At 25.5% G+C, this 21,116-nt stretch overlaps 1 protein-coding gene across 1 annotated transcript; it reads right to left on the bottom strand.

The window, feature by feature from the left end:
* Positions 1–6,931: 6,931 nt before the first annotated feature.
* Positions 6,932–11,958, bottom strand: LOC145840149 (dnaJ homolog subfamily A member 1-like). The gene is made up of 7 exons (XM_082947295.1): positions 11,802–11,958; positions 11,156–11,315; positions 10,382–10,620; positions 9,565–9,691; positions 8,086–8,316; positions 7,716–7,938; positions 6,932–7,467 (listed from the first exon to the last, which is right to left on the bottom strand). The coding sequence occupies exons 1-7, from the start codon at positions 11,940–11,942 to the stop codon at positions 7,338–7,340; spliced, it is 1,251 nt and encodes a 416-aa protein (XP_082803421.1). The 5' UTR covers positions 11,943–11,958; the 3' UTR covers positions 6,932–7,337.
* Between the last annotated feature and the right edge of the window lie 9,158 nt (positions 11,959–21,116).

Here is a 21,116-nt window from a genome sequence, read left to right as displayed (position 1 = left end):
TTTTACACGTTTTTTATACCTAAGTTTCTATTACAGATGCTTTATTTTTAATAGTTATATTCTAGCTTAGACAAAACATTAAAAATAACATAATAATAATAATAATAATAAAAATAATGATAAAAAGTTCTTTTTTTTGTTCATTTTTACACCTTTGATTTTTTAGAAGTTTTCTTTGCATTTTAAATTTATTCCTAAGCACACCAATGAACAAAGATGCTCATATTTTAAACCACTTTTTATTCAGTACTTAACAAAATAAAATTTAGTTTATGCACAGTTTTGTAACATTGTTGTTTCTACATGTAATATCTAAGTGTGTACAGACACATTTAAAACAATATATATATATATATATATATATATGACATAAACTAAAAAAGCTTTTGTTAGGTATACTTTTTGATTTTTCAAACTAAATAAATTAATTTTTATGCGTTGCATACTAATATAAACAGTTGCTGTTTTTTGTAACTACCTATGTAATACAAACTAGATTGAGAAATAGTAATTTATTAAGTTTGTACATTTCTAATTAAAATAGTTCAAATTAGATCAAATATACAAATAAAAATTGCTACACACTCAGACTATGACTATTTGAAGACTTCAAATCTCAGGCCAATTTAGTCATTTTTCAGTTTTTGGCTTGAATTGCTTTTTGTATGCTTAAATATCAGGCTAGTTTTGGTCACTCGGACTGACTTTTTTGCTTTAAAGAGTGGTAATCTGAATTTATAATGTATGTTTTGTTCAATGCACAATGTTAGTTTTAATTAAAGAATACTTTAAATTTTAAGTCTTTCAGCTGATATAATTTGAACTGTTATTTATACTAATTGTATACATATAAGTGTGAACAGTTAGTGTTGCCAAAAAATCCCAGAAAAGCTTGAAATTTGACAATTTATACTCAAACGTCTAAAAAAGCCTTGAATTTGAGAGTTATCGAAAAAACCTGAATTTTAAACAGTTTTTACATGTAAAGTAATGAAATTTCGACTTGACACAAAAAATCTATCATATAATTATATTTTAATAAAAAAAATTTAAAGCAGCGTAACTCTTTTAAATTTTTCTATATTATTTAATACAGTTTTTTTACCTTTATCTTAATTATATACTAAAAGTAGAAGCAAAATGTTGTACTCTTAAAAACTTTATATTAGTGCAATGCACATTTGCTTTTAAAATATATTTTCCTATTGTTGTGCTTTGTATTGGAACTAAACCTAGAAACTCTTTTAAAATGTAACGATTATTAAAACCACCTGTATGAAAATTTTTAAATTAGCAACATATGTTGTACCAATTCTCGCATCTTAACAGATTGATTTACGCCTTAATTTGGTTTATTCAACGTTTTAATCTCAGACATTTCCTAAACATGACTTCTTGTTGATATTGAAGAAATTAAACAAATATTTAACTAATGCAAACACAAATTATTTAAATAAGTTTTCAACTCTCAACGGTATCTTCTTTTTATTGATTGCTTTAGCTACTTTATAACTTGCCTAAACAGTTTTTTCTGATCAGTCTGTAATTACTGAAAATAATTATGTGCGTTGTTGAAACTGACTTATACGCTTTTTTTTTTGTCATTTCTCGCAATAATTTCAAACTAACGTATTATAATAGTTCTTTTATAATAAACATTTGGTCTTTTTAAATGCAATATTATTATTGCAGATAAAGAATTGCTATACTGCTCAATAAAAAATAGGTTTTTCTAATTCATTATTAGCTTAACACTTGTTAAAAATTTTTAAAAACTTAGTTGTTCATTCAAGCTGAATTATAATAATTTTTATTACTTATATAATTAACTTATTGTTAATAAACTTCCGTATATCTTTATTTTTTGAACTTTATTTTAAACAGGATTGTCATACAAATAGGCTAGTTTAAATTTTTTTCAAATTCAGACTAGGTTAAAGCTGTTTAAGAAATTTTTATAAAACTCAGGTGTATCTGAAACTTTTAATTCAAACACTTTGAATTCTCAGAATAGTTTTTACGACTGTTGTGTAGTTTACTAATTGTAAGTTTTTGACTAAAAAAATGTCGTGCTTTTTGATAATAATTATATTTTAGTTATGTATATAAGCTTGATTAGTAGAAAGATTTTAGCTATTTTAAGTTTTAGTAGACTTTTATATAAATAAGACATTTTTGCTTTTAAAGTGGCAACCGTATAAAAGTTTAATTAATTACAATAAAGTATTTTATTAAAGTATTCTAGCATTAATTATGCTAAAAAAATTGATTTAGCTTATCAACAGTATAAATAGGTATCAATTTTATTTAATTAACTAATTACTTAATTTTCTAAAGAGTGTAAATTATTTAAGACGCAAAAACTATTTTCTAAAGTTAACATTTTTAAAAATATTTAAAGGTGGTTTATAATATAAAAAATGTATAAGTTAAAACCAATAAATGTTTTTCAAGCTCGGTTTTTATAGATAGTTAAGTTGTAAGTAAAATAATAAAGGTATTTTATTAAGTTTAATTTAAAGAGTATTTGAAAAAATGCATATTTTATCAAGACTTAAGTATATTAAACAATGTAAATTTATATATTAAATAGGCATTCTATGTGTAGCTAAAAGAAATTTAAAGTAATTAAGTGATTAAAAGTAAAACTATCTCTGGTTTAAACAAAACTAAACCCTAAAGATTATTCAAACATCACTAAAACTAAAACTGTGGCCCGCGAAGATTTTGAAAACTTGAAATTTGGCCCGCGAGCACCAACTGCCTGCCGACCCCTGCACTTAGGTATGTATATTTTTTATCATTTTGAAACATGTACTAAATTTTTCATTATGGTTTTTTTTACAAGTTTTTGTGTTGAAAATGTATTAAGTTTTTAAATAGCTAGTTAATAGACGAAAATAAAATTATTCAATACTTGTAAAAACATGAATCATGGTACTTAAAAGTGTTAACATTTTAATTCTTTATATGATTTTACTTATAATGAAATATTAAAATGCTTATTAAAAGAAGTGATCTATGTTGTAGTTTATATTTTCAAAACGCTTTTTTTAATTGCTAGCTTTTTCTAATGTTCATACTTATAAAAAATATGTAATCATTTTTTCAGTAAAAAATTGATTTCAAATTGACAAGACACAAATTAAAATTATTATGCAGTAAAGTTTCTTAATATTCAGAATAAAATGTCGTCGTTGAATTAGAAATCAAATAGATTTGTACATGATGGTTAAATTTGTATTGTTCCAACTATAATAGAATAGAGTACTGATGTAAACTATTAATATTTTTAGTTTCTAGAATAAGTTATCATGTCAAGTCGCTAAACACTTTTTGAGTTATAATTTCAAAAATAAATTCATGCAATATAATTTGTAAACTCATATTAGAAAAACTAAAAATATTATAAAGAAAAGCTACACTTTTTGCAAAAAAAAGAGGATAAAATAAATTAAATTAAAAAGAAACTACAGATATTTTCATCTTTATTTGACAAAGCTGTTTAGTAATGGTACTTCAAATTTTAAAGTTAACAAAAATAAGATAGAAAACACTTTCTATGCACTTAATTAAATTTTATATTAACATGGATGCAATACTATCCTTATTTTTCACAGAAGTATCTGATTAGTTACTAAAAACAGATTAGACAAATTAATAAAGTTAAGTTTAGACAAAGTTATAAAACTAAATACTTTTAGTATATGTTCGATTTTCGTTAGTGTGTAAACAGGTACTTTAAATTCTAGGGCATAACTTTTCTTTTTTTAAGTTTAACTTTACAAAATAAAAGAAGTTTTAGTGTGCTAAATTTCAAATTAAATCTGAATTATATTATAACGGGTCGCATAGGTTTTTATTAAACATATTTTTATACTAAAAATCTGTAATTGTTAAAACTTTTTTCTTAAAGATAATAAGTTAATTTTAGTTATAAGAAGTACATTCTAAGTTTTTTTTTAAAGGTATTTCATAACACTCCGTGTGTTAAGAAACTGTTGTATCACTAAAGACTTTGTTGCCCACAGAATTCTAACTTTTACATAAAGCCCTCAAGTCTTACTATTTACTGATACTATTTCATTTTTTTTACGAAGTAAATGAGTATTTTGCAGTGTTAAAGCACAAGCCAGAGGTTGTTCTTACAGCGACATATAAGAAAACGAAGACTAGTGAGGAATATACTGGAAAGTTCAAACAGCTACTTGAACGTTTCTTAGATGGATCTTGTCTCTCTAGGAAGAGAAGAACTTTTACAAATTGACAAAAAATTTATACATTCGAGAAAGACGTTTTAAAGTAACAAGATTCTATCAGCAGAAAAATGCGATCACATAAAGCAGGGATTAATAGCCTTTTGAGGAACAAGCAAAATTTACTTTAAAATTTTTTTTGTGGTCCACAGCGTTTAAAAAACAACTTAGAATTACAAGTACAAGAGCAAAGGTGAAATTAAATAAATATAAAATATACAAAAAGAATACTTACTTCTACAACATTTTAGCTTGAAACGAATTGGTGGGCAACATATGACCCACACTTATCCGACTACTGATATAAAGTAATATTATGTGGAAACGAAATAATGTTTAAAAAATTTCAACTTTTTAAACATTTTGGTTGACATTACATAAAAATTTGCTTTAATATATTCAAACTAGTACTTTAACCTGAAAGCTCAGAGAGTTTTGTGTAGTTATAATCTCACAGTTTTTCGTAATTTTATTTCCATTTACTTAATGCTGAAGTTGTGCTTTTTATTTTGATTATTTAATAACTTCAAGATTCTATCAGCAAAACAAAGTGACCACATGTTTATATTAGTGTCACTTTAGTAAACTTGTCATTCTTCTTTCATAAACCAGGTCCTTAGGCCGAGCATTTTTAGAGCTTCTCATTTATCGTTAACTAAACAATATACTGCCTTAAAATTATGAACTTTACCAAGTGTTTTCAACTTAAATTGATACCTTACTTTACTAATTACTACTGTTACTTCTATATTTCTTAATTTCTTAGTTTGAATTTATACTTTTTGCATAAGGTAAATTGATTTCTAAAATAAGTTACAAACTCACAAAAGTTAAACGTACTTAAGGATGTATAGTATCGCTTAAAAATCACCAAACATTAAGTTAATAAAACATGATGAATCTTTGTCAGCATACTTTAGATATGATGATTAATTAAACTTAAATAATAGAATTAAACAAGGACAGCTTGGTAGAGCGAGTAACAAATACAATAAATCACTTTAACAACAATTCATAATTTACAAGATCCGAACTTCTTCAATGCACTTTGATAATTTGTCGTCAATGTGTTCTGGATTTGTTTTAAAGCGCGATTCCTAAAAATTTTAAACGATAGTTTATAATCTTTTACTGGCACAGGATCTTTGCGAATTTTTTTTGTGTTGACGACCAAGCAATAGCATTGGACGTATTCAATAACTAAAAATATCTTTTTACTTAAAAAACCTTCAACGTTTCCGGCTGGTGTTGAAGCAGTTTCGTAACCAGCTGTTACAATTGTAGTGTTTCTTGTGGAAGTGAGACAAACCTTGTATTTGCCGGTACAAAAGCAATTTATTTTTCAGGCTTATGACTTTACTTCTTACATAATAATTTTTTGGGTTTATTGAAAACATTTTGGTATGGTGGTATGATTTAACTCGGCTTAACATAGTAAAAATACTAGTTAAAGACACAAGATGATTTTTAGCTACAAGTAAAACAAATAATGTCACTAAGAAGGTTTAGTAGCGTAGTTAGTAACCTTGATTACACTTAGCGTATATTGAAGGTTGCTATTCACAGCTAGAGTCTGAATGAGTTAACTGGCGCGCAGACAAACCTTCTCAGGTATAATAGTTTTGTTGGTTCTTGTAAGGAAATTTAACCAGGGTTACCAAATGTTTTTGTAAATTTCTTCCGGGTTTTTTAAAAGCAAGTTTTTTGGTTCATTTTTAGTATTAAATTAAACTTAAGGTAAAATAATGTCTTAAATATTATTAAAGCCTTGAAAAGGTACTATAAAACAACTGGAAATGTGTTTTAAAAAAATCTTAATGATACAAAAGTTTTTTGTCATTATGATAGATTTTTTGTATCATATAGAAGTGAAGTTAATTTACATGTAAAAAAATTTTCTAGAATTTCAAGTTTTTTGGCAACCTTGTTTAAGCATTGAACAATCACAATTCGGATTGTCAAAAAAAAAAAGTTCGATTATTAAATAGATTGTTTATTACTAATAGCATTCATAATTAATAAATGGAGCTATCCTAAGAGTATTGAATTATGATATGCGACGCAATGAGTTACAAAACTCTAGTTGAGGGCTTCCCAAACTTTTTTCAAAGGCCCCTTTTAAAAAAAATTAAAAAGCTATGACCCCTCCAAGAAGATTTCTCAAAAAAAAAAAAAAAAAAAAGACTTTGATTTTTTTTTGCTCTTCATCATCAACTTCAGAATATCTAGTGTAAGTTTCGATTTATGACCTCATGGCCCCCTAATTTTTTATAATGGCCTCCAAGGGGGCCACTTGACCCAGTTTGGGAAACCCTGCTCAAGTTTATAAGCATATTATTCAAAAGACCAAGCAAAAGCCCAACACTTTTAGAATGTGCTTTTTTTCACATTTAATTTTTAGATCTAATAAGCTTTAACATAAAAATATTATTTAGACAACCTCTTGAAAATTTTATTGTCTTTATTATTTCTATTCAATTTACACCTACAATTTAGGTTGTTTGTTAACCATGTTTACAATAGGAACTATAAAAACTATATAAACAAAATCATTTCACACTTAAAAAATTGGTGAACAGTAGAAAATACAATGAATAAATATCATTAAATTAAACTTATTAAATAAATTTTTTTGTTACTATATAAAACATATACAAGACAAATTAGTATACAAAAGTTTATATGCAATCGTAAAAAAAAGCGCCAAAATCTTTAAACAAAATCTAGATAAATATCAAGAAGTTGATAAATATAGAAAATTCGTCTAATAAAAATACAGATTTAGTTTTTAAGAATTTCAATTAAAAATTAACTGCCAAAATCACTTATTAGTTTATAGAATTATTTAGAAATAAAACGACATCTAGTGATGGTCAAAATAATATATTTAAAATTGATTCGATAATTTCTTAATCTGACAAAAACAAGATAAAATGGTGTGTTTTCAAAAGCTATTTTTATAAGAAGTATAAAATTATTATTTAGTATTTTAAATATAATAACTCAATAACTTTTTAACTTGTAATGATGTAACTAGTGCTGTCAAAACTTTATATATTCATGACATATAAATATATACATTTATTGAGTTTGACACTGCACTCCCTGTTGGCCACCTCCCCTCCTGGGGTCCTCATCATCATCCGAATCAATATCCATGCGCGACCTCTGGTGGTAACTCCTTTGCGAGGATCGAGCGCTCGGATCGTATCTGCGTTCAATTACTTAGTTGATACAATATCATTTCTTAGTAAAAACGTTTATTTAGTTGATACAATATCATATATTAGTAAAAACGTTTATTTATTTTTGACCATCATAACAAAATCTTTCACCAAAATAATTCTGTATCTGGTAAAGCTTGGTTATAATCATTTAGTCTTTTTTGAATGTTTTTATGATAAAACGTTTGTTTAAAAGTAAATAATACTAATAAAACGGAAATTCAAATAAACAAACGTTTCCATTTCCACTTCTTCGTAATCTCCTTCAATTTCGACTTGTTTTTTGGGCGGAAGTAATTTTTCAAGTTGTTTCAACTTGTTGGCATCATTACACCATCCGCTAGGTGGAAACGTGACTGAAAACTGAACAATTAAAAGTCCCTTGTTGAACGGGTTACGATGTTGGGGCATCCCCTCGTCCAAAATAGACTTTATCATTCCGTGGTCGATGACTTCACCTATGTGAATTATTCATGAATAAACAATAAAAATATCAATGCTGCATAAACTATATATTAAAATATCTCGCAAGAAATTGTACAGTTATTTAGTATAAAAATATTTTTATAATTGAAAGCATATTTAACAAAAAATTAACAAGTTACCAGGAGGAGAAGTGATGAGAATGTCTCTTTTATCCAAAGTCTTCACAATTCGTTGGAAGCCGGTCAGCGCTTCGTTGATGGTGATTTCCATTTTCATCAGCAAATTATTATTCTGTCTGCTGAACACGTCATGTTCTTTCTGTTTCAAAACTATTATGACGTCACCAGGTTCCAACCCCGGTTCCTGGTCACCTTCGCCGCTGAACACCACTTTCTGCCCCATCTGCATACCTGTTTTCATATAGGTTATTTCCCTATGGTGAAAGTACATGCTGGATAATTTTATCAAGTGTTTTGTATGCTTATATGACCATCATAATAAAATTTGTCATCAACATTAATTCTGTATCTGGTAATGCTTGGTTATAATCATATAGTCAGAATATTATTGTTTATTACAATTCATTTTGTAAAAATAAAAGGTTATTTTTTACTTAGAAATTGAAGTTTTAAAGTAAAAAAACATCAAGATAAACAAATCAAAGCTGTTTTGTAAATATAAAAATTGCTAATAAACGCACATATTTAGTGATATTGTTTGCTTATACTATAAAATGACTAAATACAAATTATTAGTAATTGTAGTACATATTTATGCTGTAAATTAAAAACATTGACAACATAATCTTTTTTTTACTTTTTATTATTAAGAATTCTATAGACATTAAAATATTGAAGTTTAATTATTATTATTATTGTTAAAAGCCACTTAATAAATTCCAATACAGAGTATATTATTATATTAAGTATATAAGCATTTAACCTATCTTGAATAAAATTTAATTGTTAGAAGAAATGTACATTTTATTATTGTATTGTATTTACGCCCATACACTTTATTAAAAGGAGAAACTTTATTAAAAGGAGAAAGTTTTAAACTGCTATGTCATCATTAAAAGGTGTTACATAATTTTTTGAAAAACTAAAACATAGGTTAACGTTTTTGTTTATTTAGATAAGCAAACAAACAAATCATTTATTTTTAATTAGTTCCGAATATAAGTTCTAAATTACCTATTGTATATTATAAACAGATTTATTAAATTCATTTTTCTTGAGTTCAAATATAATAATAAGTAGAATTTCAAGTTCGTTTAAAATAAAGTTATCTTATACGTTTTATAAATTAAGTTATTGATTATTACTGCAAAATCATTAAATAACAATTATATACTAACAATTTAATTTGATGTGCCTAAGTATAAAATAAAATTTATTGGGATACTTTAAGCAATTTGGTTATTCCAAAACAGTATTTACATTTTTAATAAATTAAAAATAAAGTATTACTTTGTCACCATTACTTGCTTACAGAAAAAATCTAATTTTACTCATAAATTATGATACATAATTATTTTTTACACATTATTGTTCAAGATAAAGTTGTATAAAAACATTAAGAAATTATAAAACTGTTTATCAAGTAACCAAAAAATTTTATTATATTTTAAGTTATATTTGTACATCTCTGCATTTTACCTTTATCAACATGAACTTCGAGAATTTTCTGAGTTTTTTGAGTTTTCTTTCCATTACAATGTTTGCATCGGTCTTTTGGATTGATTCTTTGTCCTTTGCCATCGCAATCTCTGCACATTTGCTGTACCTGTAAGTAAAAAAAAATTTATTAGTATTCCAAAGTAATACTGTAACTTAATGGACTACATATAAGACATCACACTTCACTAAACATAATTAGTAATGGAAATAATTAGACCTTCATATTTAAACCTATCACGAATATAATTCTGTATCTGGTAAAGCTTGGTTATTATCATTTGGTCAAAATTAAATTAAATTAGTACAAATATTAACTTATTTTTTTAATAAAATAATTATGATACAAATATTTTTTTATAAACCCTTAACACACCTCTTAACTCCTGCCAAATATTTAATAATTCGACTAATGTAATTTAAACTGCATACTAATACAGTTGTGAAAGTTGTGGGTAAATATTGTAAGTCTATAATCTAATCCTTCATAATTACCTATTTAATTTATAACCCTGTAGGTTTAATTGTAACTTTTAGCAAGTAGATAGACTAATGAACAAAACTATATTTTGTGATTGAAATCATTTATAAAATGTTTTTTGAAAGTTTAGCATTACACATCTTTCTTTATCATTACTTCTCTCATCACTTCTTAACTATAGCTAACATTTTTATTAAGTTAAGTAATAATTATTAAGATGGGGACAGTTTTTACTTGCTAGGAGTCAACATATTTTTATCTTTCCACATATTTTATAACTTATTTCATTTAATTATGGTGCAAATAAAAATAACTAACTTGTTGAACCATACCAGGTCCAATTTGGTGAATTTTAACTTGAACGCCCTGACCTCTGCACATCGGACAAGTTTGGGTGGATCCCGGTTTCCCACCCCTGCCATCACACTTGTCACAGATGACATTCTTGTTGAGTGACAATCTTCTTGTGGTGCCGTTGTACATGTCGTCTAGTGATACTGGTAACTGGTGAACTACGTCTTTTCCCTTGGATGGTCCGCGGTGACCTCTTCCGCCCACTATTGAGAAATTAAACATATATTGATATCATTTTATACAATTAACTATACACTTAGGGGAAATACATATTTTGAATAGTTAATCATAAGAGTATCTTCAGGGAGATTTACTTTTTTCTTTATACACTATTATTTTGTCTGACCATCATATTTAAATTTATCACCACAATTAATTCTGTATCTGGTAAAGCTTGGGTATAATCATCTGGTCAAATATAAATAGTATAAAATAAACAGAATTTAAATTTATACTTATAGTATTTTCATTCTAGCTTCTAAATTTTATATAAAGAGTTGTTTAATGTGATAGTATTATAAAATATACTTTAGTAAGTTTTCTTCAAGCTTAAAATATAAAATTTAATTTGAGTACTACATTTTCACCTAAAAAACTAATTGATAATACATAAGAATTATTGATCTTTAGATTAGAAATATAGTTTGATTTCATGTAAGTGTGTAAGCAAACTTTCAACTGAAATAATCTACTACTTAAAACACTATATAACTGTAACATTTTAAAAACATAACTTACTTCCGCCACCACCAAAGAACATATCAAATATGTCAAATGGATTATTTCCACCTTGGCCGCCACCACCGCCTTCTTTGAGTGCTTGTTCACCACCCTCATCATAAATACGACGCTTCTTTTCATCACTGAGCACTTCATACGCGTGTGAGATTTCCTTGAACTGAAAATTAATGTATAATTAACATTTTGACAGGAAAAATAGTAGAAATATAGTTGAATGCTTTCATTTATGAATTGATTTAATAAAAAAAATTCAGCCCTAAAATTCATTCAAAACTATGTTAGAATTAAGAGGATCAAAAATTTAAACAAAGCACTTTGTGGTTCATTGAATTTGGTGAAACTTTAAATCTTTTTGAGTATACACTTTAATTTTGACTGGCCATTATATCTTTATTTATCATCAAAATTAATTCTGTATCTGGTAAAGCTTGATTAAAATCATCTGGTCACATATGACAAGTATATTATTTGTGAAAATTATTTAAACTTAACTTTTGTTTTGTGTCAATTTTTTTTGTTTTGAATTATAAGTTTTAGTTTGTTAAAATCAATTAATAATTGCAAAAGTTTTAACTAAATCCTTTTTAATTATATTGTCAATTTTGAGTTTTAATTGTTATTGGAAATCAAACAATTTTCAAACCTTCTCAGAAGCTTCGGCATTTCCAGGATTTTTATCAGGATGAAATTTAATGGCCAATTTTCTGTAAGCTTTCTTCAATTCAGTGGTAGTTGCTGATGATGACACTCCGAGAGTGTTGTATAATTTCATTTCCCTCACCATTTTATTTGTTTAATTAAATACTAGAAAAAAATTAAATTTGTATATATTATACTTTTAATTATATTAAATTCTTATCAACTAAAATCATATAATACATTAGGGTTTAGGAATGTATTTTCACAAATTACAATGATAAACTAGATCACAAATCAAGCATAATTTTTGGTCATAAGTTTTTTAAGCTTTTAATATTTGTTTTGACAGATTATAATTCAATATTTTTAGGAAAATTTCCTGAAAATGTAAGGTACTTAACTCAAAAAACATTAAAGATAAACTTTGAGTGATATTTTTATTAGTTATTTTAGTTTCTCCTCCCATTAGGATATAGTAAACTCATCACTTGAACCAGCTATATACTACAAATTTGTTTGAATACTAAAAAATAGTAAATTTTACCTTATAGCTTTGTAAAATATCTATTAGTAAAGATTGAGTTAGTGATTTATTACCCTTATGGCTTTGATCTGTTTTAATTGACAAAAAGATACTTCTCATGTTGTTGGTAACTTATTAATTAATTGATTTGTAACTTAATGACAAACTAAGTTTTAAATTTACCAAAATAGGTTTAAATTGTGGAAGGGTGTAAAATTATATAAGGGCATAGGGGGATCCACCTTGATTTTTGCAAGTTGATCTTAATTCATAGTTTTATCTGAGCTATCAGACATTGTTAACTGCTTGAAAAAATTCAAAGTATTTTTTGAGATATGAGCGATCAAAGTTGGTGACCTAAATAGGTTTCTAATGGAAGGCACAAACTAAAAACTCAAAAAAAGACCATGTCACTATAAATCTATTTCCTCCTTTCATCTATTTCTTCATTTATTTAGCAATATTCTTCAAATTTTCAGAGAAAGTGTATTATTAAATTTTAAAAAGATTGAATGCAGGAGTTTTTTAAATTTTGAAAAAGAAAATTTTCATTAAAAAAAACCACCTATTTTTTGCAGTATAAAAAGAACGTTTCCTGAAAGTTTGAGGTCTTTTGCTCAAAAAATAAAGTAGAAGAAATACTTTTAATGATTGTTTTTTGATAAAATTAACCCCAAAAAATTTGCAGTTTATATGTTTGTATAGGAAACTTTTCTTAATAAGTACAATATTTTACAGTTAAATAAGATTTTAATTCTATAAAAATTGGTTTGTAGCTTGCATTATTAACTTTCATGGAAGATACAATGTTACTATAGGTGAATAAAATTGTTGGACCTCTATGCCCTTAATGAGAAAAAAACTGTGTGGCCTGATGGCAAAGGAGTCCTGATGCAATTTTTCTTAATCAAAAGTTACAAGATGTAAACTATTTGATCCACATTTGTAGAAAAAATTAGACTGTCTTTCAATTAAAGAAAATTCAATTTTGTTTTCTTTGAATTAGAATAGTTTTTAAAATCAAGTAACTCTGCTGTTTGAGTATAACTAATACTCTAAACTTTAACTTTAATTTTACCATTTCATTGTAATTCTTCAACTTTTCGAACCATTAAACTGTTACTAGGCTTATCAGTTGGTTTAAAATTAGATAAGTCAAGTCATGCAAACCATCTAGAAGCATCTAGAATTGTCCTTAGCGCTAGAGAGTAACATTCAAAATTTAAAAAGTGTTTATACTTTATAAGTATTCGTGCAAGGAAAATATGTTTAATATTTGTTTGTTGAACTGTTGTATCTAGGTTAAAACTAAACCTAAAAAACTTTTGATAGTTTTAAAATTTTAAGAGCATATAACATAACAAACTAAGTCAAAAAATCATTTATTTTTGTAACTTTATAAAGTATTTTAAGGAAATTAAGTTTATGAAAATATGTTATATAAATTATGAGCAGCTATGAATATGTTAGAGCAGCTAAAGTACAACAAAAAAACTAATAGGTTTTTTATCGAACTCGCTTTTTTTTTCTTTTTCACCATAAAACTAAAAAATCGTGTTATGTAACTGTTCTTAGTTTTTAACGAGCAAGTCTGATATTTTTAGTATTTTTGAGCAGGCTTGCAATTTTATTTACTATTTTAAAAATGCAACTCTAACTTTAAGCTTACTAACAATGTGCGAAACTTTTTTACCCTAACGAGTTAGTTAGGTTTTTAGCTTCATGTTTACAACAAAAAAAATTGTACAATGTTTCTTCTATTTGATTATGAATTGAAAATATTTTCTAATAAACGATAGATATCTTTCCATTCCAGTGTTTTTAGCTTTAGAAAATTGAGACAAATGTTTTTAACATTATTTTTTTACCAGTTTTTATTTATTTATCTTTTTATTAGTATTAAAAATTTGAAATCGAGAGTAAAAAACTGTCGAATTTCAGTGAATTTTACATTTAAATAGTCCATTACTTTTATTCGTTATCTTACCTGAAAACCCTTTACCCTTAGTTACTATATATTTAAATACAAAGAATTGAAGTTTGTTTATATAAAAACTTTAGGAATAAAAGTCATCAATACCTAAGTTAAGCTAATTAACTTTCATCAAGTTTTGTTAATTACAAACAGATTAAAATGATATAACAAACTGGTGTCAAGTTTATTGGACATAAAAACGAAAATGATCGAAAAATATTTGGTCTAAGGACCTTGTGTACAAAAAATACCCTTCTTCGCTCTTGGTTATCGAGACAAATTAATGAAACAAAAACAGGTACATAACATAAACTCTATCATTGTGTTCCTAAAAAAGCTACTTAAAACTTAAAAGCAGAAATCAAAAATTCTATAACATAGTAAAAAATGAGTAGTCGATTATAGTTTTACTTTGTTAAACATAAAAAGCTTATAGTGTAACTTTTCGTGATTGATGAATAAATTTTTACTAATGCACTACAACACTCACACTAGTTGTTTAAAGTTTTAAATAAAATAGTTCTGAATGTTTTTGCTTTGATATAATAGTACCAAACAGTATTTTTTCATGTTTTTTATTTTATTCATTTTTAATTTATAAAATGTTATATATTTTTTTAATTAAGCTTAGTGTTTTTTTTCAATCTCTGTTTTTTCATTTTAAACATAATTTATTGTTAATAAATCAGACTATTTCTTTTTGTCTTTACGTGTTTTTTAGTATAACATGCAGTTATTGAACAAAGTTGTTCAAATTCATATTACTCGTATTATATTGTTTATTTCTCAAAATGTTTGACTCATTTTATACATTACACCAATTTTAAGAAGTTTAGTACTTTTAAATATATGATTTAACTAAAACTTTAATATAATGTAAGTAAGTTAACATTTAAAACTTTTTGCATTTTATCTACTAATTTATTTTTTCACAAAACTATGTTTAGCTTAGATAAAAAATGATACTTTGTTTTAAGCAAAAGTAGAAATCTGTTCAAAACTAGATCAAAATTTTTAGATAAAGTTAAATGTGGTGATTTTGTCATTTGAGTCATTACAAATACAAATTAAACTCAAACGGTTACTATTTATTCCGTGAGATGAAACTTTTTAAAACTTATTTTATGTTTAAAATCTACAATTTTCTACTTTCTTTGTTATATACCTAGCTATGTCGTTGTTATTAAAGGACAAAATATAAGAGCTCAAAAAATTTGTTTTTTGGACCTGGTGCACGAAAAAACCTTTTGGTTATTGAGCCGCACACAACTTATATACCTTTTAACGTTTTGTCCAACATATTCAATATTTTTTAATCTACTTATATTTATAATCTTAGTTTGGTTTATGGTACTTTTCATAGTAGTTATTTACAAAAAATAAAAGAAAATGTTGTTAATGAAAAAATAACTAAACTAATGTAGTAGCTATATATATTATTAGAGTTTTTTGTGGCTGTAGCCAACTAAATCGTAGTTGTAGCAAATTAACACAAATTAAGTTTATATTTTTTTAGGAAAGCTATTTCACCATATTTTGCTTGTACCAGTTTTGGAAGCTACAACTTGTTTAATAAAACTTATAACATCTATATTAACTAGGTAAATTATTCAAATCCCTTATTTTATTGAGAGAAAAACGCTCGAAATACTTGGTTAATACTCAAAACACTTAATGTTTTATCCGACTGTTTCAAAACTATATAATATTTGTAATTATATAGTTTTATATCAGTCGGGTATAACATTAAGTATTACCTTTTATTAATTATTAATCTGTAGAAATTATTTTATTTAAATGAACACATGCATACACCTACTTTAGCTTCTATTCTTACCTTACAGTATTTATTTTTATTTTACAGAACCCAGTTGAAGTGTGTTAATCCGTTAGCACACAGAAACATATGTTGGTATAATAAAAGAAGTACTGTGTAATTTGTTTTTATTATCAAATAAATACGCATTTTATTATCTACATTGTTGTTTGTAGTTAAGTTTTAAACGAATTTTATAAGTTCTTTTTGAGGACCCCTCATTTGTGAACTGGCTTATATTCATCACAGTTTCTCAACTGACTGATGCTCTTTATATTAGCACAAAAGTTATATTCTTTCTGAGTCACTGGTTGGTTTTACAATATAAAAGCTGAGTCTTTGTTTTATATAACCTATCAATCGAGTTTAAGTGAAATATTTCACATTTTTAGTAGTAATCTTAATTTATATACTTGCGAAATATCTTAAAACGTACTTTAGATACCCTTTGAAATGTATTAATTTACAAATGTTTATCTTTTTTTTACTACTAATTGTCTTATTGAAGTACAGATAATGTTAAACAGTTTAGGGAAGTAATAGCCTTTTCTAAACACTATATTAGTTATAGTTAAAAAAGTTAAAAATGCAAGGTATTTAGATGTAAAACTTTGTTCACAAAATATTATTATTTTAAAAATACTTTAAGTTGAACACTTACTTAATAACTTAAGAAATAATTTAAAATTTGATTTTCTTACAGTGGGTATGACTCTAAGTAAAGTTGTATTTAATCTAAGTGGGTGTGATAAAAAGCTCAGTTAATAGGAGGATTAATTAAAAGAAAGTTGTTAATGTTAGCTAAACTATCAAGTATAACATTATTCAAATTATAATAAACAATTTTTTTAAATTGCTAAAAACAACCTGGTATGATACCATGTAAGTCGCTTTAGTATTAAAAGAAGGACTTTTTATGTCTAGTAAAGTAGCAGTTTTATTGCCACTTAATAAACCAATAGTTTTACTTTTTTGAAAAGTATATTGTTAATTGAACGATAAAAAAAGCGCCCAAAAAGTTTTGTCTAGTGATCTGGTGTACAAAATAACCTTTCGATTCCTTATTAATATAAATATTTTCATTAAATACACTAAAATTTTTAATTGATCTAAGAGAAAAAGCTAATTAAAATAATATTTGAAATGTAGCTTATACTATTCCATTGGCATGAGCTAAGCTAAAAACATACCAATATAAATTTATTCACTACTACCTATGTATAGGAGTGAGAAAGGTAAACTTGATATATGCTGTTACCCATAACAGGATGTGAATTTTACTAAACTGAGAAGCTTAAAGTAAATTGCATTAAATATACCATCTACAACTGTTTGTAATACAACTGTTAGTCCTGGACAAGACTTAAAAGGTATCAGTAGTGTGCGACTCGATAACCGAAAGGTTCTTTGTGCACCAGATTTTAGGACCAAATATTTTGAGCGTCTTTTTTTGTCGTTCAATAAACTATAATAATATGTAGACAGTTTGGTATTTTTACTATTAAGATATTTTACTACTAGTTATACCGAACCTAAAATGTCTTTGATTAATTTTAAACTAAAAATTTTAAAGGGCAGTTATAAGAAAGTAGTTTTAATCTTAAAGCTGGTATAATTTAATTCAGTATTTCGTGTCTCATCAAAAAATACAGTCATTGTTTAGGGAGATTTTTAAACGTCAACCATATCACTAAACAACATATAACCTATAAAATATCTTTAGTTTATTACTAGATCAACTTCCTGAAAATTTTTTTAGTAATAAAATATTCTTGAATGATACAATTGTTTAATGAACAAACAACAGTAAGTTATGTTTTATACATAAATTGAGCAGTATTATTTCGTTGAACTAACAAATATACCACATAGTAAATTTAATAAAATCATCGTTTGCTAAACGACTGCTTAAGTTCAGTTTTTTAGTAAATATAGATCATCGCCTTAAATTTTGTCGCTAGAAATATATACTTGCACTTAGATGTAACTCGTTTTAGTACCATCTGTTTTTTGACAAACATAAAAAACTGAAATTTAGTTCTTAATGTATTACATAGTCAAACAAACTAATTTTAAATAATAATATACAGTTTACTATTTTACAATTTTTATTAGTTGTTAAAGGGGTAAATTAATTGTTAGAAGTGTACATAAAAAAGATAAACACAAACTTTTAAATATTGTTTACATATAACTTATTGAGAGCGAAAATTTTACGTACCAAAGTAGTCATAACCTAAGAATTAACTTAGTAAAAATAAAATATTTTCAAATTTACAATGTATTGTATTGCTTCTATGTTTAAGATTTTTGTGTGAAAATATATAAAAAATGAAACTTTTAGAAAACTATGAAAACAAATTGAAAATTTTAAAGCTGTATTTTATTTAAAGGTTACAATTATCTTATTAGAAGTATATGTATTTTTATCAACTAATATGAAAAATCTGCACTTTAATTTACATAGAAAATTGTGTTTACTTAAATAAGTGTTTTAAACTACATAAATTAATTTTGAAAGTATTGGTCGTATATATTTAGTGAAATGTTTATAATTTTTTTAATTTTACCCAATACTTATTACAATATGATACCCAAAAAACACGTTTTAGTATTTCTTCTTGTAATGTTATTAACACCAAAGATTAAAAATAAATTGTTTAGAGCGATTTTAAAGTTGATGCAGCTTATTTTATTTTCTTTTTTACAACAAGATCAACTCTGGGGTACAGTATTGGATGAACCAAACTATATATAGGCAGAAGTGCTATTGAATTTATTTTATGTATAACATCAAAAACATAATATCTAAAAAAACTTGCAAAAGAAAATACAAAGCTTGGTAAGCAACAAATATATCAGTAATATCAATTAAATGTTTCTGAAAACAATTTGTAAACTTTTTTTAAATATTTTGATTGAGGTTTTGGATCTTATCATTTTTAACATAAACACATAACCAACTAATATAAAAGATATTAGGAAAAAAATTTTACTCATTATGACTGTCAAAAACTATGAAGCAGTATAAAATTTGGAGAAAATATCGGAAAAACAGAAGTTTCAGATTAACAGAAATATCCAAATTTAGTCTTTAAGTTGATACTTAGAATATTTAATGCTCAGTTAATGTATTTGCGCGTTTAAAAAAGGAAATATGTATATTAAAAACTTTAGATAAATAAAACAAATTCCAGTAACGTAACTATTTTTCTATCTCAGTTGTTTTTTTGTTACTTTGTTTTTTGCTGACGGTAAAAAAAGCATTCAAAAGTTTGGTATAAGGACCTGGTGTACGAAAGAACCTTTTGGTTATCGAGTCGTACATCATGGATACATTTTAATGTCTTGTCCAGGACAAACTGTTGGTCGTATAAGTTATTTACCAAATATTTACATTTCAGTTGAATAATTGTTTTATAATATAAACTTTTTAAAACTTTAATGTTTTTTTTGCATTTATAAAAATATTTTTGGTTTTGTTCCCGTCTTAAAGTCGAATACTAAAAACAAGACTTTTAATTATATTTATCTGCTTTCCAAAACAGATTTTGTTTATACAATATAACTGTTAATAACCCTTAAAATAATTTTACAAAAGTACCTTACCGTTTTTTCTACAATGCTTGCAGCCTGAACCCTTCCTAACCAATAACTAATAACTCTTTAGTTTCTATAAAAAAGAGTTTCTGTGATTATCTATCTTGGTTATGTATTTGGAGAATACAAAACAGTTTGCCAAGATAGTCTTTAAATTAGTCTGCAGTACCCAACAAAGTTGTTTTTAAAAATTTTTATCGAAATCAATTTGAATGAGTATAACTTTGTGCTTATAACAATAAAATGAAGATAAAATATACTAAAATTCTGTTACATTTTCACAAAACTGTGAAAATATGTATCATTAAGATTTATTAGTACATTTTTGCAACAAACACCTTAATATTTTTAACGAAGATACTTTACAATAAAACTGTTCTGAGATTATCTCAAAACGTGGTAAAAATTATAAATAAAACAAATTATACATCTTCCTTTATTGTACCAACGTATGAATAACTGTTATTCTTTCCATTAAAACCCAGTTGAAGTGTGTTGATATTACAGTTAAGCTTGATTGTTGTCTTAGTTTTAAATAACTACTTGCTTTCTAGCTGAAAATAAAGTTACATAACGTTGTAATGTATTTTACAACTAAGTCATATTAATTTTAAGAAAGTTTTTACTAACAAGTATTAGTAGTTGAACTGAGTTTTATTTTAAACAAAATTTACGTTGAAACTCTTCCATTTGGACTATGATTCATAAATATTGCAACTATTTTGATCGAAATCATATATTCTGCAAGTCATATATATGAGATTGATCATTTCAAAAGTTCATTAATAATTTAATAAATAAAACAACAGTCGATAAGCCATCAATTAAATGATCGCTACTTATCTACAGGTAAGCTTACTTTGTAGTTGGTGTTGCAAAGTAGAAATATTTTTGATTAGCGTTTGTAGCCTGACTGCGTAGGGGTCTTAATGACGGATAGATGTTTTTAGTCAATAAGACTACCAATAAAGTTTTTTTTAAAACGTAATAGTTAAAACTAATTCTACATTAAAAATTAAAGTATGTAATATGTTTGAATGATTATTTTAGTACAGTGCTTGTTCACTTATCCGGACAGTTTTGGTCAGATAAAGATTCAAAAAATATTTCATATTAAACACTAACATTTTTGTATGATACAAATATTAAAGCTTTCATGTGCAGAAAATTTAAAGTGATTTTATAAGTGTTACAATTTGGTTCGTTATTTTGACATAATATTTCTACTACAGATTATATTCTGTCTTTATTCATAACTAGTTTAATAAAATTTATAAAAGCAATGTTATTTAAAACATAATTTTTTTTTAAACTTTCAAAGTTTTTTTAAAGGTACTTAAGTTCTAATTTTTTAGATAATGAGTGTGTAACAGCTACTTTATGTTTGATATTTAATTCAAACACT

Source organism: Thalia democratica, chromosome 7 (assembly GCF_965202585.1).
Source record: "Thalia democratica chromosome 7, ktThaDemo2.hap1.1, whole genome shotgun sequence".
Taxonomy (NCBI): domain Eukaryota; kingdom Metazoa; phylum Chordata; class Thaliacea; order Salpida; family Salpidae; genus Thalia; species Thalia democratica.
This window is presented reverse-complemented; position numbering and strand designations above follow the sequence as displayed.

What these genes read in the sequence shown, in the direction of transcription:
- LOC145840149 (XM_082947295.1), bottom strand. Translation starts at nt 11,942, where the DNA reads ATGGTGAGGGAAATGAAATTATACAACACTCTCGGAGTGTCATCATCA. An exon ending in ATGCCGAAGCTTCTGAGAAG is followed by an intron (nt 11,316 to 11,801) that starts GTTTGAAAATTG and finishes ATTAATTTTCAG; the next exon opens with TTCAAGGAAATCTCACACGC. An exon ending in GTTCTTTGGTGGTGGCGGAA is followed by an intron (nt 10,621 to 11,155) that starts GTAAGTTATGTT and finishes ATTTCTCAATAG; the next exon opens with TGGGCGGAAGAGGTCACCGC.